This window comes from Haliotis rufescens, unplaced genomic scaffold (assembly GCF_023055435.1).
Source record: "Haliotis rufescens isolate VD_foot unplaced genomic scaffold, xgHalRufe1.0.p SCAF_6, whole genome shotgun sequence".
Classification (NCBI taxonomy): Eukaryota; Metazoa; Mollusca; class Gastropoda; order Lepetellida; family Haliotidae; genus Haliotis; species Haliotis rufescens.
In genome coordinates this window covers 21,645,608-21,664,467 of record NW_025964334.1, presented here as the reverse complement: position 1 = coordinate 21,664,467, position 18,860 = coordinate 21,645,608, and the positions used below count along the sequence as shown (strand labels likewise).

The window sequence follows — 18,860 nt, the reverse complement described above, 5'->3', positions numbered from 1 at the left end:
AAAGTACTGCAAGTAGATCAATAAAAAGTATGACATTGGTTTCACTGATGCTGTTTCTTGTTGTTTCTGCAGTCAACAGCTGCATCGAACTGTGATATACATGAAGTAAACTTACTTTCCGGCAAAACCTACTTACAGTGGTCATCGTGGCAAGACGATCCATTCTCAGTTGCAGAAAAAGTGGTTTTCCGCGCAAGAAATCCCGATGTCAGTTTTATTACAGTGGTCCTCGCAACATGAAGACCAACTCTCAGTTGTAGTAACAGTGGTCCTTGTTACAAAGAGACTCACTCTCAGTTGCAGTAACAGTGGTCCTTGTGACAAAGAGACTCACTCTTAGTTGCAGTAACAGTGGTCCTTGTGACAAAGAGATCCACTCTCAGTTGCAGTAACAGTGGTCCTTGTGACAAAGAGACTCACTCTCAGTTGCAGTAACAGTGGTCCTTGTGACAAAGAGACTCACTCTTAGTTGCAGTAACAGTGGTCCTCGTGACAAAGAGATCCACTCTCAGTTGCAGTAACAGTGGTCCTTGTGACAAAGCGATCCACTCTCAGTTGCAGTAACAGTGGTCCTTGTGACAAAGAGACTCACTCTTAGTTGCAGTAACAGTGGTCCTTGTGACAAAGAGACTCACTCTTAGTTGCAGTAACAGTGGTCCTTGTGACAAAGAGACTCACTCTCAGTTGCAGTAACAGTGGTCCTTGTGACAAAGAGACTCACTCTTAGTTGCAGTAACAGTGGTCCTTGAGACAAAGAGATCCACTCTCAGTTGCAGTAACAGTGGTCCTTGTGACAAAGAGACTCACTCTCAGTTGCAGTAACAGTGGTCCTTGTGACAAAGAGACTCACTCTTAGTTGCAGTAACAGTGGTCCTTGTGACAAAGAGATCCACTCTCAGTTGCAGTAACAGTGGTCCTTGTGACAAAGAGACTCACTCTCAGTTGCAGTAACAGTGGTCCTCGTGACAAAGAGATCCACTCTCAGTTGCAGTAACAGTGGTCCTTGTGACAAAGAGATCCACTCTCAGTTGCAGTAACAGTGGTCCTTGTGACAAAGAGACTCACTCTTAGTTGCAGTAACAGTGGTCCTTGTGACAAAGAGACTCACTCTTAGTTGCAGTAACAGTGGTCCTTGTGACAAAGAGACTCACTCTCAGTTGCAGTAACAGTGGTCTTTTGACAATGAGACTCACTCTTAGTTGCAGTAACAGTGGTCCTTGTGACAAAGAGATCTACTCTCAGTTGCAGTAACAGTGGTCCTTGTGACAAAGAGACTCACTCTTAGTTGCAGTAACAGTGGTCCTTGTGACAAAGAGACTCACTCTTAGTTGCAGTAACAGTGGTCCTTGTGACAAAGAGACTCACTCTCAGTTGCAGTAACAGTGGTCTTTTGACAATGAGACTCACTCTTAGTTGCAGTAACAGTGGTCCTTGTGACAAAGAGACTCACTCTCAGTTGCAGTAACAGTGGTCTTTTGACAATGAGACTCACTCTTAGTTGCAGTAACAGTGGTCCTTGTGACAAAGCGATCCACTCTCAGTTGCAGTAACAGTGGTCCTTGTGACAAAGAGACTCACTCTTAGTTGCAGTAACAGTGGTCCTTGTGACAAAGAGACTCACTCTCAGTTGCAGTAACAGTGGTCTTTTGACAATGAGACTCACTCTTAGTTGCAGTAACAGTGGTCCTTGTGACAAAGAGATCCACTCTCAGTTGCAGTAACAGTGGTCCTTGTGACAAAGAGACTCACTCTTAGTTGCAGTAACAGTGGTCCTTGTGACAAAGAGACTCACTCTCAGTTGCAGTAACAGTGGTCTTTTGACAATGAGACTCACTCTTAGTTGCAGTAACAGTGGTCCTTGTGACAAAGCGATCCACTCTCAGTTGCAGTAACAGTGGTCCTTGTGACAAAGAGATCCACTCTAAGTTACAGTAACAGTGGTCCTTGTGACAAAGAGATCCACTCTCAGTTGCAGTAACAGTGGTCCTTGTGACAAAGAGATCCACTCTCAGTTGCAGTAACAGTCGCCTTCGTCGCAGGAAGGCTTAATCTCAAATGCATGTACAGCGGTTCCCAAATGGGAAGAAGTTCACTCTCAGTTGCATCTACAGTTGTCCCAAGTAGGAAGACGGTCACACACAGTTGCATGTACTGTGCTCTCCGTCGCAAAAAAAGCCATTCTCACGTGCATGCATATGTGAGGCGAGGTGAAATGGAGGTTAACGTCGCGTCCAAGACTATTGCACTTATATAGCGCCGTGAATGCACCTGCTTGTGTACTAGCATGGTTATGATGGAGCAAAATTATAAATCTTGGGGAATCGAACCACCAGATAAGCGGATCCCGTCTCGCTAAGGGGCACAACTCTACAGATCACTGGGGAGAGTGATAGGTGAAAGCTCTGTCAATTACAAGACACATTATTTATTCGATATTTCAGAAGCTGCGGGTTTTACAGATTGATGTTATCACTTCTTAAAGGAAGAGTGGAGTGTTTCGACTTAAACAGCAATCGTACGTTGAAATAATACCAATTCGCTGTTTCAGATTTGTAACAATTATAATACATGGACGCCGACAGATAATACGACAAATTGGGCCTTATCTTTATAAGTCTGGCTGTTCCCCTGTAGCCACAAAAAACGAACGTCTATTTTGTTGCAGCATGGGTTCGATTTCTCTTTTATTACTTTTTTTGTTAAAAACAATCAAACGAAAAACAGCATACAGTTGTAAGTACAGACTAGGCACGTCAAAGGTGAAGGTTTTACGGTGATAGTTTTCTTATCAGCTAGCATTGAAGTCCAAATGTCAGAGGTGAAACGATCAATGTCAAGGTGACGATGGTTCCTTGTACACAAAAAGTGTCCCGATTTTGAAAAAAACATGTATACTTTGCAACGATCAACTGCATTGGTGGGGTCAGTGATGATATTTTTTTCAGATAGCTGGTTCATAAAATTCACAAAACAGTAGCAATGCAAATAATTCGCTAGCAATTTCAAATAACCCAACAAATCACACATTCGGAATTTATAAAGTCCACAAATGTCAATCCATGGTACTCCATCAACGATATGAAACGCCATCTTCAGAACAAATGGTCTCCAAACGAATCATGACCAACCATTTGCTGCAACAAGTTCAGTATCTCGGTTTAAGCCGGGAAACCAATTTGGCGTCAAGGCCAAGAAGTTCCAGAACGTTTGATGTTTAAGTTGGATTGTAATATAGTACTGAAACACTTTCGTCTGTCCTCCATGTCAGCACACAAGAAGTCGGATGAGCCCCGTTTACCGATGTTCCTCATCGAAACCTGGTCCGTCTCTCGCGCTGCCTTGCGGAGTCGGGCGTACAAGCGGAGATAGGTATAGAAACAATCCATCTGTTCCATGTCAGGAGGGCAGAGTGCCCAGGCGTCCACCATGTCCCTACCTCGCTTCACTGTTGACCATCGTCTTGAATATTCTGAAAAGTACAAAAAAAGACGTGTATCATCTTCTAATTGGATTCACTGTTCATGTCACTTCTGATTTCGCTCATCGTTAGGTACCGACTTACCATATCTTCCCAGTACCGTAATATAATGACTCATTGTGATATGCCATCCTGTGACAGTATCACTTAGGACTGAATGTTGAAGCAAAGTAATTACGATATCTGAGACGACAAATGCAAGGACTTTGTTGGACTGCAATAAGTATTTAATAAAAACTCGGAAATAGGTGGTCAGCAATGCTGAAAAAACACGGAGGATATTAAAAAATAAACCCACAAAACAATTTCTTCAATCATAAGAAATCATAAGAAATACTATGCATGTTCATGAATGCGACACAGTGTTAGAGCTAAAAGATACCACTTTCCAATGGTACGCTTTATCAATAATCATTATACATTCATCAAGCCATCTTCCCGGGGCAAGGGCGTTAACTGACCAAAAAAAATCAAATTTTTACCCTTGCCGAACGAGACAGGAATTCCGGAGTCTCTAATTAGCAAAGTAAGGTAGTGTGGCCAAGAAGTTTCACTTTAGCTTCAGGTGTATCGATGATATATCGTTCAATAACAATCAAATTGCCAATTCCCTTCCACTAATTTACCCACATGAACTAAAAAATAAAGGAGACCAGTGAGGCCGCCTCATCTGTTTCATATTTACATCTATGCATACAGATTCAGAGCGACAAGGCACTCTTCACAAGACTATATGACAAGAGGGATGACTTCAATTTTCCAATAGGCAACTTTCCCTTCATGTCGAGCAATGTTCCTTCAGCTCCAGTCTTTGGTGCTTACATTTCACAACTTTTGAGATACCAATCGAGCATACTCTGTCTACAAAGATTTCAAAGGGCTTCAAACGACTCTTGCTCAGAAATTGTTTGATCAAGGTTACAACATTCAAGGCCTCAGTAAATCTTTCAAACGGTTTATGGCAGACATGTGGAGAACATTCTACGCATCAGTGACAAGAGTGATGTCCGATGCATGTCCCTACTCTGACTTTTACTATTTGATAGTGATTCATAAACACACGCTCATGACATAGCCGTAATCCTCCACAACCGACTATGCTTTTGGCAGGTATTTCCTATGAGTATGGAAAGTAATTTGGGATTTTGTATGCAGATTTGATATTTTTTCAGTTTCAGCTGCAAAACCTGGTTAATTTTTTTATTTAAACGATGAGCCTAAAAAAGTGAAAACCGTCTTGCGACAATGTATTTTTGTGGCAAGCAATTTCTTTCTTTTTTCAGCAGTCTGAAGCAAAATTGTTCTTGAAGCATTTTCGATTTATATTTTAGACAAAATCCCAGGAAACACCCACGCCCCCAACCCCATAAGATCAAATGGTGGGCCCCTAGCTGAGGACCTTTATTCACTGGGATAAGCAGTCCCATGATACTGTCACCTAGGGTACTATATTTATAATCTTACAATATCCGGCGTACATTCAGATCATCTCGGGCACCGGACATGAAGTAATTCATTGATCAGTATTTTTGTGCTTTTCACTTCAAACTAATTTTACCTCTGTTCCTTTTCTGTGCTGTAATTTCCCATTAACTTCCATGAAATCAATTAATCGTTAAATTGAAAATAACAAAACGCCAAAATCACACAGTATGACTTACAAGATTGTGTGCTCAGACCCTTGATACGTACTTTGGACATCTGTTGATTCAAGCAAATTGATCATTTAATGGCTATTGATGTATCATTCACCTTTCGTAATGACATTGCTTTGATGGTTATTCTTGAAATCAGTTGACGTCCTGCTAACACGAGTGGGCTAGAATGGACGTATAGCCCATATAGGTAAGAAGTCGTCGGTGTTAATTTCCTTCCAATACTCATATGAAAAGGCTAGACTGATAATGTCAAACGAACTGGGTTCCATGTTGACTTATTCCGTGCGGAGTGACGCAAAGACTCGACGACTTCCGGTGCAAGGTAATGCGACATCGGATTCTTTGAGGTGTGGTTCACACAAGAAGATCACCTTCTCGGGTATAACATCAGGTATTTGAAGTTTTAATTATCCCTGGGAAGGTGCTTGGATAAAGGGACATCTAAGTATGAAATGGTTATTTCTTAACTTACTTTCCAATGGCTCAGCTTAATCTATAATGTGTTCAGAGGTCAGCCATATGACGTCCACGGACGTATGTGCACAGCTGGCGTCGGCACAATGACCTATCTGTTGAAAGTAATGTCGTGAACTTGTGAAGCTATTAATCAGACAATTATTATATGTTAGACATTTATTTTATTTCCACTATTAGTGTATGAGTGGGATTTAATATGTTTTTAAAGAAAGAAATTTCATTTTTCAGTTATATTGGGCTGGAGAGGAACAATGTTCTGCAGACCTTTGCTAATTTCCAGCTTTTGTCTTGACGTTCCAATTAGTCCTCTGTGTAAAAAACTAAGACCATGTGTGCGTAAGATCGGAACCATCAGTTTCCGCTATATTCATTAAACAACCTGAGTTGGCAGGTGGGGAAAACGTTTGAATGATCTTAATAAACCTCGTTGGAGCCAGCAAATTGTCCGAGTTCACCCTCAATCAAAGTGGAAGTGACGCAAGTTGTTGAGGCATATAATTACTTAAACAAGCATTGTCGCCTTTTACGGCAAGCATGGGTTGCTGAAGACCTATTCTACCCCGGATCCTGAAACGATGGAGCACACTGCCTTATCCTTGCGCCCGCAGACATGATGACGAACGTTGCGCCGTTACACATCTGTCGCGAAGATTTATATGAGAGTATTTCATGGGGTACCACACAAAACAACATTCAAGTCTTCTATTTTCACTAATAATTGTATACGATTTGGAAATTCATTAATAATAAGTACAATTTTGATGCAGCAATAAAGGTTTTGTGGGTGGATTTATGTAAATAGTTTTGAATGTAAATTTTTAGTAAGTACAATGAATCATTTAATAATTGATTCATCACATTTATTTCTTAATAAATATCACATTCATCTTTTATTATGATTATCGTATCACAATTTCTTTACAGTACTTGAAATCATTTGCCTTGTTGAAGCAGATGACCTAGGTGATATATTTTTAAAAATCAACATTTTTGTAAAAAATCATGTTTTATCGATATGACCTCGGTTACACAGTATGCACGTTTCTGCTCTTTTAAGCAAGAATGTAATTATGGCAAAATTCCCTTCCACTGCTTTACCCACATTAACTAGAAATAACAGATCAGTGAAGCCTCTTTATCGGTGTCATATGTAGGTTAATCGTGCAGAGTGACAAAAAACTCTCCATAAAAAGAGGGACGACTTTTTCAATAGTCAACTTTCCCTCTTTGTCGAGCACAATTCCAGTAGCTCCAAACTTTGGTGTCTACATTTCATTTTGAGGTACCACTGAGTATGCTCTTTCTACCAAACTTACAAAGAGCGTCATACGTCTCTTACTCTGTAGTTGTTTGATCAGAACTACAACATTCGAGGCCTTGGGAAAGATTTCAAAACGTTTAAGGTAACAGTGAGGAGGACAAATCCAAAGTTTATCCGATGCCATTCATCATTTTGACTTGTACTATAATATTATGTTTCTGTGTTTGTGCAAGTCAACACTAGACTTGCCTTTCCAGATGTGACGGTGTCACCGATGGTACAGGTACATGGGTAAACTCACCCATTCGAGAACATCTGCTACCATGCGTATTAAAAAGGTGGTTTATGGACACATGCTAATGACATGGTCGGAATCGTACAAAAGATTTCATATGAGTGAGTGAGTGAGTATGGTTTTACGCCGCTTTTAGCAATATTCCAGCAATATCACGGCGGAGGACACCAGAAATGGGCTTCACACATTGTACCCATGTCGGAAATCGAACCCGGGTCTTCGGCGTGACGAGCGAACGCTTTAACCACTAGGCTACCCAACCGCCCCGATTTCATATGATCATTGTCACTTTAAATTATGTCTTGACCAAAATTGTTTTTTCGCAAGAAAACAAACTGTTTTTCAAATATTCCAAGTACCGTCATACGTATACTAAATAAAGTGCCAAATTCAGTTAAACATCCAAAATATCCTTTAAGATGAGTGAGCGGAAGAGTGAGTGAATTAAAATTTGCCTGCTTTTGTCAAGGCTTTGTTAATTTATCACAACGAAATCCTATCAGACATTGGGACGTTTGCCTTGAAGTACGGAAAAGACGTAGTGATATTCGTCCCCAACATCATTTGACAGACTAATCTAGTGGTCTATTTTATAGGGCGTCAGTCCGGAGAGAGGAATGCTGGTGGTTCGATCACCGGATGCGTCATACCAAAAGACATTAAAAGATGGTACTTGATGTTACCATGCCTGGTGCTTAGCATCAATGGAATCTGTTCATTGTGTTTGAGTAATGGGTAACCGTGTTATACTGCGGAATGGTATATCAGTGGGCTAGCACTATAAAATCGGCATTAGTCCGGACAAGTACGTCTACCTACATACACGCACACGCAGGTACCTACGTGTACGCGTAGCTTCATAAGTGAAACAACCTTCAACGCGACATTTCCGCATCATTTACTTCACGTTACAGCAACATTCAAGCATTGGGGTGTTTCTCAATCATCCTGTCTCACAGGGCCATCTTCCCGAGGCAAGGGCGTTAACTGACCATAAAAGTAGCTAGACTTTTACAGTCAGTTAACGCCCTTGCCTTGGGAAGAGACCCGTGAAGATTCGGGGTTAGAATAGATCTTCAGCAACCCATGCTTGCCGTAAAAGGCAACTATGCTTGTCGTAAAAGGCGACTAACAGGATCGGGTGGTCAGGCTCGCTGACTTAGTTGATGCATGTCATCTATCCTAATTGCGTGGATCGATGCTCATGATATTAATCACTGGATTGTCTGGTCCAGACTCGATTATTTACAGACAGCCGTCATATAGCTGGAATATTGCTGAGTGCGGCGTTAAACAACCAACCAACCAACCAACCAACCCTGGGAAGATGCACAGGCCAAGCCGTGGCATGATATTCAAAAATACAAATATTTGATTGCTTATTCAGAGGGCAACCATAATAGATAATGAATCGATTGAAGAAGGATAAGTTCTTCCTTTGGAAGAAATTGAAATGTTGGTACACCATGTCTGCCGGTTGTTCTCGAAACATCATAGGAAGGATATAAATCTCTGTGAAAGCCAAATATAGGGCATTCCACGATAATCTAGTTTATAACGAAATGTCAAAGGTCACGAACATGTTTCCCAAACAACTAGCACAAATAACAGAACGTCAGTTATCATGTTCTCAAAGGACGACACGTATTCAGAGTCATAACGTATTGGTCTTTTCAACTTCTCGATTTAGCAACATGAAAAAAGACGCCAATTAGCCATTTTTTATGACGTTTTAAGCTGAATGAAAATTAAATTACGGGCATTAACCTGGTACTCTACTTACGTGACATTGACTGTTCGCATTCATTTCTGGAATGGAAACCTTAAGCTTTTCACACCGTATAGCATTGTTGAAAATAAATCCTACCTTAAATAAACTATACTTGATGAGTGTTAACTGATGCATTGATGATGGATTTATTTTTTTTATAATGACATGGAAAACAAGCAATACAAGATATTAAACCAGGATCAGGCCTAGTGTCTGTTTTCTAGATGATTTTACATCAATTATCGTCGTGTTACCAATAAGAACAGAAAATAGGATATCTATGAATTAAAAATACCGAACACATTATTTTTGGCTTTGGCTTTCAATACGTAGTTCACAAGAACACTGGGGAAAATGAAGTAGTCGTTGTGTGTCACGAGAGTTTGTTTAAAACTATGCACAAAATGAAAAAAGAAATCTTAAAAAAATATGCCTGTCACAATTCATCCGAAGGGAAATTAGTTGGTTTCATTTTCACACTAGTATGTTTTTACACCCGTAACTTTTTTGCATTTTGTGTTAATTTAACCATCTTTTTTATTTCTCTCAGAGCCTTTTGTGAGCCATATTTGCAATATGCCTGCTGTATAACAGCGATCTGTAAACAACCGAGTCTGATCCTGAACTGAACTGACGTGTATTTACACTCAGACCGCTATAGCGGCATTAGAGGTACACAATCATTTCAACAATGTATACATGTTCATATAAATATATACCACATACAAAACATCTGTGATGTCATTTAATTTTTCCTGGACTAAATGTGTAAGATAAGTAGCATTTTTAAAATTTTGTGAAAAAATGATGTTACTGAGTCCAAGTTTGTGAAAGGTTCGTTTGATTTCCATTTGTATGTTTATCAGTTATGTTTACACATTCTCCAGGTCGTCATTAACCAATACCTTTATACAAAGAAGGATAAATGGGATGATTTCCGGAGAGCAATGTTACCAAGGAGTATTTTATTCTTATTTTTTAGGGGCGGTCGGGTAGCCTAGTGGTTAAAGCGTTCGCTCGTCATGCCGAAGAACCGGGTTCGATTCCCGACATGAGTACAATGTGTGAAGCCCATTTCTGGTGTCCCCCGCCGTGATGTTGCTGGAATATTGCCAAAAGCGGCGTAAAACCATACTCACTCACTCATTCCCATTTTGGGTATGTTTGATAGATGGAGTCTTCCCCAGTTGCCATGAAATTTTGTGAGTTTTTTCTTGATGACAAAAGATGCCTTAGAAAACGTAACGTAAAATGAGATGCTTTCAAATCCTCATACTTCGCATCCTTAGAGATGAACTAGTGTAACCAACCTGACAAAAAGCTGCAATTGACATTCAAGTGATAAATTTAATTTCCGTCACATTGGTGGTTCGCAACATGAGCCGCGTGTACGTTGTCGGGTGACGACGATACACCATCAGCTTGGTCGCACACTATAACTACACGATGACCACCACGACACCCACAAGTACAGGGCACTGGGAACTTATCCTGTTCCAGTAGACCAACGCTGAAACAGTTGGCACCACAAGAAAAACGTCGCAAGTCACAATGATGAAATTTATTTATTAATAATAACACCGAATCATAGGCGGATCCAGAGGGTTTGGGAGAACCACACACACCTTTCAAAACCAAATTTAGTAATTGTAGGCTGGCACATTATCTGAGAAGGGATTTTTAATATTTTCGACCCCTCCCTTTTATAAATGCTGCATCAACCCTTGAACATGCTGTTATAAACAGGGGCCCGGGTGGCCCAGTCGTTTTAAGCGCTGCGATTCGCTATGCAGAGATGCGTCCCTTGGGCATGTCAGAAAACCTATGTGGGTTCGAATCCTGGTCCGCCCCGATTACGTTTCTAGGTTTGTCAGCACCATACCCGTGCTCGTTGGTTTCACCGAAGTGTTAAACGTCTTACACCTGCATCACTTCGGGTTTTCCTCCCACATTAAGCTGACACGCCGTGATATAACTGGAATAATGTTAAAAGCGACGTTAAACCCAACTCACTCACTCACTTTTATAAATTTGTAATTTTAAACACGTACTTTCCACTTCCTTTGTGAAATTACACCAAAATAGTTCTTGTTTTAAAAACGCGGACGGTCTGCTGACGACACAAGTCACTCTGTCCTTACTAACAGACCTCCTTGTGGACCCTTGCATTGCCAATGTGTGTCATTCTCTGGTACACGACTTGACCATTTGTCAAACGAGGCAGTCGGGTAAAGTGAAACCCATTAACAGTGACGGCGAGCAAGGGTTGTGTTGCTCTTTTTAATCTCGGGCAGAGAACTGTTGGGAATGATCTACTGGGTCAAGGAATTGCAATCATTTCGAGGACCTATATTTCTGCTTGCAGACAGAAGAATAGTTGGATCAAGAAAATACGGATAAAAGGTTTGCCTTGGCTTTTACAATAATGGTTCACTGGACATGGCGGATATCTTGGACAAATGTGTTATGAAAGAAATTGTTCGGCCCGTCTTTTCTAAGAAAAATGTTGTATGTCCTGTAAAGCTTTGAAATGCTTTCAGATTTTTTTTCTGGCAGACATGTGGAGCACATTTCAAAAGTTGACAGATGTGGGACAAACATTGTGTCCGAAAGCAATTCAATATTTTGATTTGTAACATATGTTACGGGTTTGGTTTTGGGTTTGTTTGTTTCTGTTTTGTTTTTTGTAGTTGTTTTTTTTAATATAATTTTTATTATTTTTTTAATGTTTGTTTTGTTTCTTTTGGGGCGGGGGTAGTGGAATATGTATAGATAATTGACTTGACTTGCATGTGTTTGGGACGGATGCCACCGGTGGAGCAGATTACGTTCACTGGAGCTATGATCATAATTTGATAATTGAAAAAACGACAAAAACCATTCCCTAACCCGTCCATTGTACGATTCCAACTATATCACATGGTTATGATATAGTCGGAATCGTACAATGGTCTCTGCGTTTAATGGAGATTTTTTAAGATAATGGAATGGTTTGCTGCATTTCTACTTTTATTGAAACTATGGCCGAAAATATATTCTCTCCCTCCCCCAGAATACAAAATGGCTGGTAGGTGAGGTGAAATGGGGGGGGGGGGGGGGGGGGGGCTTCTACTAGTCAGGACTAATGTTAGTTTTATAGTGCAGCCCACCACCACCATGCCGCAGTTTAACATGAATACCCTACTCAGACACAGTATACTGACTCCGAGCCGACCAGTCCTTGTTTTAGCCCCTTGATGCAGAGGAGCGCCAGGCAGGGGTACAACACGTACCATCTTTTAACGTCTTTTGGTAGACCCTCTGTCCACAAGACAACGGAAGCGGTTGGTACATTGCGACATGAGGAGATGATCGAATGACTGCTGCAAAATGTTTGTTCTGTCAACTACTTATATATCGAACTTCAACGACCAGGAACTGCAGAACTGCACTTATATCGAAAGTACTTCGATTAACGTTAACAGTAACGTTATTTGTCTAGGGACCCTGGAATTTGATTCGATATAAACTGATTAGACTGCACAGCAGTTTTGAAACAGATCATTCAACAAACAAACCAATTTGTTTCAATACAAATACATACCGATGGATTTCAATTACCACGCGGTATTATGTACAGCGTGAATTGTTTAACTGCGACGGGAAAACGAACGGTAATCAATACAACCTCCGGTCATTGCTCCGTCACACGACAGGAGTACTTCTGTACTGCAACAGATATATAAAACAACATTTATGGAACATTCTGGAGAAGTATCTGCTTCTATCCTTCCTACATGCTTTCATTGTTAGTGGTACATTTCCCGTACATTTCCTGGGCCCTGATCCACAAAGCGATCTTAGCGCTAAGATGATCGTAACTCCTATACTTTAACATAGACCTACGGTCCCGGAAGAAAATTGTTAAGAAGTCCATCCATGACCACGCAGAGAAGGAATGGAATACCCGAGTAACTCTTGATCAGGACCTTAAACATTTCAGGAAAATCCATTCCACCAGAAAGCCTCACCAAGCCTGGTTCATAGCAAAAGCCCACCCAAACATTAAGTGTGCATTCAATGTTCATTTGTGTGCCCTCTGGAGAACCGGCAGTGTCAGGAAGCTGCTTTCTCTGTGGTCTACACTACGACGACCTTCTTACATACGCCCTGTGTCAATGTGAGACTTTATGCTTGCATGTGGTGTGACATCATCAACATTGGTCCTGTGGAACACAGTGTCCATCTCCAAGATACATCCGACACCAATCTTGTCTGCAGTCTCCTGTCCTGTCAGCCTCCTGTTTCCCTGTCCAATGGGGATCAATAACTGTTCCAACTATCTGTGATAATCAGACTATATGATATGTGCAACTTCTAAAGTGACTCTTAATCCATGTTAAACCTCTCCTCGTCCCTGTTAACTTATAACATGTTTTGTACTCTCCTATGGGGGAATAAAAGCATATAAAACCAGTCTCGATTATCCGACAATCGGTCGCAAAAGGCAAATAAGCGGTGAAAAATATAATGAATGGATCACAAACACCTACATTTTATTATGCAAATTGTGTGAGTAACATGCTTACCCTCGTCGCGAACACCTTGTGGCATCGTTTATTTGGAGCGATCCATTCATAACCTTTCACCGCTATTTTGCCTTTTACACTCATTGGAATCAGTTTGGTTATCCTCTGATGATGACGTTTATATATATTTTAGATTTGTTGATAATGTTGACAGATTTAGTCGATCGTAATGACCGCGGCGTTCTCGTTACTTAACGCTACAGGACTGGCTAACCGTATCGCGAAGAACTCATGTCATCATGTCATCACTGCACAGGTTACTATGTTATTGTCGATCCAAACTTGTTTGACTCCAGTCGGTCTTTAAAGGTTTAATAACCGGACATTTTAATCGAAATCACATAAATTACGTACTGTTTGGTATTACGTCAAATACAAATAGGAGGTGAGGTGAGGTGAAATTGGGTTAAACGTCGCGTATTTGTGTGCGTGCGTGCGTGCGTGCGTGTGTGCGTGCGTGCGTGTGTGTGTGTGTGTGTGTGTGTGTGTGTGTGTGTGTGTGTGTGCTAGACCGAACTAATGCCGATTTTATGTCACTATCTCACTGAGATACCATGCCACAGTTTAACATGAATACCCCACTCAGACACAGAAAACTGACTCCGAGCCGACCACTCCTTGCTTTAGTCCCTTAATGCCGAGCGCCAGACAGGGTAACAACAAGTACCATCTTTTAACGTCTTTTGCTATGACGCGGCTGGGGATTGAGCCCCCGACTTTCTCTCTCCGGGCGGACACTCTAAGACTAGACCACGGGGGCGGTCCAATACACATTGGAATTTATGGACTTGTTGCTTACTGAAAGATATATGTGTGATGAAGAATTGGAATATAGAAATTAATATTATACTAATTGGCAGACAGGAAAACAATTCGTATGTGTCTGGTATTTAGACGAAATGAAACATAAAAATTTCGCGTCATTCCAAGGACTCGATGGAACACAGACGGCCTGATAGAGACGGGAGAGGGAGATTTTATAGCCTCCGATTGACCATTCAGATCGGGTAATTTCCAAATTACGAATTTCCATTAAACAAACAATCACGCAATAAAAGTTATAATTGAATAATAATCATTTACTTAACCATGCTTACTAGATTTAGAGTATTTCATGTCCAAATAAAAAATATTTTCTTCATTGTTATTAAAATTTTGTGACCGTAGTCATGACCCTGTGGAGGGGGTAAAAAAGTAAATGTAACATTTAACATTTGATACCTCACGCTGCGCGTTCGATTCCAAATTCAATTTCGCGCGTATAAATTCTACAGGTGACCTAACTCAACATTTAAAACACAGTGTGTTTATCTCCTAAATAATTGTGAATAACCGAGGGCCAAAATGATGGTTGACGGACTATACATGTCTTACATCAATATAACACCTCAGTTTAGTTTTGAGTGAGTGAGTATAGTTTTACGCCGCTTTTAGCACTATTCCAGCAATATCACGGCGGGGGACACCAGAAATGGGCTTCACACATTGTACCCATGTCGGGAATCGAACCCGGTCTCGGCGTGATGAGCGAACGCCTTAACCACTAGGCTACCGTGGTTTAGTGGAAGAGCGTCCGCCCGGAGAGCAGAAGGTCCGTGGTTCGATCCCCGGCCGCGTCATACCAAAAAACTAAAACAAAGACTGGTTGGTTCGGGGTCAGTATACTGTGTCTGAGTGGGGTATTCATGTTAAACTGCGGCATGGTATCTCAGTGGGTTAGCAGTATAAATCGGCATCAGCACGGACTAGTACAAGCAGCCCCACACACACACGTGCATGAACGTCGCTATATAAGTGCAATAATATTGGTCGCGACGTTAAACCCAATTTCACCTCACCTTTGACGAATCTCGTTGAATTCAAATTAATCCGTTATATACCTGATAAACGTCGGCATGTGTTTGTGAATGCTTAGTTGAACGTTTTACAATATATATGTATTGGTATGTATTGTGTTAAACACTAATACATTATCAGAGATCAGCTCCAGACATCAAAGATTAGACAAGTACTTTAATGTAAAGGGAATTCGAATTTAACATTTAAGTGATACGATGTTTCATATTGTTCAATTCTTCAAATAACTGGGGGCACGGGTGGCCCAGTCGTCTAAGGTGTCCAAGAAACGAGTGTATTTGTACAGTAGGATATTTGATGAGTGAGTGAGTTGGGTTTAACGCCGCTTTTAGCAGTATTCCAGTTATATAGGCGTGTCAGCTTAATGTGGGAGGAAAGCCCGAAGTGATGCAGGTCTCAGACGTTTACCACTCCGGTGAAACCCACGAGCACGGGTATGGTGCTGACAAACCTAGAAACATAATCGGGATGAACCGGGATTCGAACCCACAGTCATAGGTTCCTGGCGTGCCCAAGGGACGCAATTCATCACAGCGAATCGCGGCGCCTTAGACGACTTGGCCACCCGTGCGCCCCGTAATTAAAGAATGCATGCATACTCTCCAACTATTCCAAAGTAATCTGTCATCAGGAAAATGATGCATATATTCTACTTCCTTGTGATAAATGACCAATGTTGGAAAGTCGATAAAGGCATTCTACCCCATCAATCGAGAACAGCCACACAAGCTAACATCGATTCCGTCTTCCTAGCTCTCGGATCTAGGATTGTCTTTTAATTAACCCTACCCTATCACGGCAATAACCATTGCAGTGTGATAAGGACCTCACATAACTTGCATTGACCTACACGTTTCCATCATTTATCACAGTTAACAGAAAGGAGGCGTGTCATGATTATTTATGAACTGTAAACAAGAGCAACCATGATGTTCTTATTAGCAACATCGTCTAGCAGATATAACCTGTTAACAGCTTTCGTGCCGCCAGTATATTATATTTACCTACAATAACAACAATCTGCGGTAATTTGGCACACTAACCAACAATGATCACGACTCTTAAAAGTCTTGTTAGCATCGTCACACATATTTACTCCAGAAACAGCCCCGTAACTTGTCTCAACTTCTACTACGACGCAACAACATGAGGTGAGGTAAAATGGGGTTTAACGTCGCGTCCAAGATTATTGCACTTATATAGCGACGTGCATGCACGTGTGTGTGTGTGTGTGGCTGCTTGTACTAGTCCGGACTGATGCCAATTTATAGTGCTAGCCCACTGAGATACCATGCCGCAGTTTCAACATGAATACCCCACTCAGTATACTGACTCCGAGCCGACCAGTCCTTGTCTTAGCCCCTTAATGCCGAGCGCCAGACAGGGTGACAACAAGTACAGTCTTTTAACGTCTTTTTGGTATGACGCGGCCAGGGATCGAACCCCAGACCTTCCGCTCTCCGGGCGGACGCTCTACCGCTAGACCACGGAGGCGGTCCCAACAACATGACATAACACCTTTTATAATCACCCGGTAAATAGACACATATCTGTATAACAACATCGTGTACTACAAAATAGCGTGCTTTGTTTCACTAACAAATATATATTAAAAACTTCCAACATCCATGAGCTTTTTCAATGCATGTTTTCATAAAATTGGTATAACACTGGAACGAGTATAGTATTCTATATGTTCATTATGGGCAATGTCAGGGGACACGCCTGTTCGATGTGAGGAAAAGCAACAGGTTTTGACGACATCCCCGTCGAGGTGCTGAAGTCTGACGCTGTCGCTAAAACGCTCCACCTTATTTTTAATGATTGTTTTAGTACAGGAAAAGTTCCACAGATATGGTCGAAAGGCATCGTTAGTCCCATTCCAAAGTGTTCAACCCTGGACCCTAGAATATCACACTGACTACGTCCATTTATAAACTGTATTGTAGTATCCTAAACAGAAGACTTCAACTGTGGACAGAAGCTAACGACGTACTCCATGATGCACAGAACGGATTTAGACAAATGAGATCTACTATCGACAACGTCCAAATGCTAACAGCAATTACAGAAAACAGAAAAGTACAAATGAAATCTACATTTGTTTCCTTCATAGATTTTATGAAAGCTTACGATTGTGTAAATAGAGACATTTTATGGGATAATATTTCTCATCATGGTATTTGAGGCAAAATGTTAACTGCCTTACAATCATTATACAAGGGCGTTAAATGCAGTGTTCGAGTGAATGGCTTCTTTACTTCCTGGTGCACGCTAAACCGTGGCTTAAAACAAGGGTTATCTCCCTTGTTTTTTAACTTGTTCATAAATGATTTATTACATATCCTCAGCAGTCTTAATATTGGCGTAAATGTAGACAATTTTAATTTTGCAACATAAGCATATGCGGATGATTTAGCGTTGCTAGCTGAGAATGAAGCTGATCTCAGTCTACTGTTAGATGTTTTACATACTTTGTGTTGCTCAAATAAGATAGAGATCAATAAGGAAAAGGTCTAAAATCGTCCATTTTAAAAACCCGTCTGTCATACAGACGAAGCAGGTTTTTAATGTCGGAAATATGGTTTTAGACATTGCTGCTGAGTATAATTATCTTGGCCTACTGTTTACAGACCACTTATATTTTACTGCAATGACGCGTGCAGCAGCGACGTCTGCTAATAGAGCTTTGGGCCTGTTGATATCCAAAGTTAAGACAATAGGCGGTATGCATTTCCAAACCTATTCCAAATTGTATGATAGTATGGTGTGGTCAGTTCTGGACTACGGGGTGGCTATCTAGGGTAATTATGACGTATCAGCAATATCAGCAATAAATTCTGTAATGCATGTTAGATTTTATTTGGGACTCGGTAAATATGCCACTAACGTCGCTATAAATGGGGACATGGGATGGATACCGCCTGTTGTCAGACAGTGGAAAAGTGTAGCAAGACAATGGTGTCGCCTTAAGAATATGTCTAGTGTTGAATTGGGCTGATAGATACGTTGTATATGGTTGTAAAAATTGGAATGGTAGGGTAAGAAAGAAGTTTAGTTGTATGCATTTAGGACACCTGTTAAACGCAACAGGTTTATAGATGAATTTTCTGTTTGTACACAGGTGGAACAATGGTGTATGAATGAATATGTTGGAGTGATATGTCAAGAAAGGAAGGGGGGTGAAATGGGCACAACAAATTGGGAGTGTAGCGATGTTACAAGCAAGTACATGGGACAGAAGACTATGTTTCAAATAAGATGGCCAGAAACTATAGGTCGGCACCAGCCAAGTTTAGGTGTGGCATGCCCCCTATTCGAGTGGAAACCGGTCGTTATGGAGGTGTACCTGTCCACAACAGAAAATGTTTTAATGCATGTTATCCCTTATTCCTGGACTCTCTAGTTGTTATAATGCATATTATCCCCTATTCCTGGACTCTCTACTTGTTACAATGCATATTATTCCCTATTCCTGGACTCTCCAGTTGTTAT

The 18,860-nt window shown here is 41.0% G+C and overlaps 1 protein-coding gene across 1 annotated transcript in view; it reads right to left on the bottom strand.

Moving 5' to 3' along the window:
* Positions 1–2,654: 2,654 nt before the first annotated feature.
* The window catches only part of LOC124150775, a 40,614-nt gene continuing 24,408 nt past the window's right edge, over positions 2,655–18,860 (bottom strand). The window contains exon 2 of the mRNA XM_046522842.2: positions 2,655–3,469. Within this exon, the coding sequence (XP_046378798.1) occupies positions 3,183–3,469 (287 nt within the window). The 3' untranslated portion in view covers positions 2,655–3,182. The remainder of the gene's footprint in view (positions 3,470–18,860) is intronic.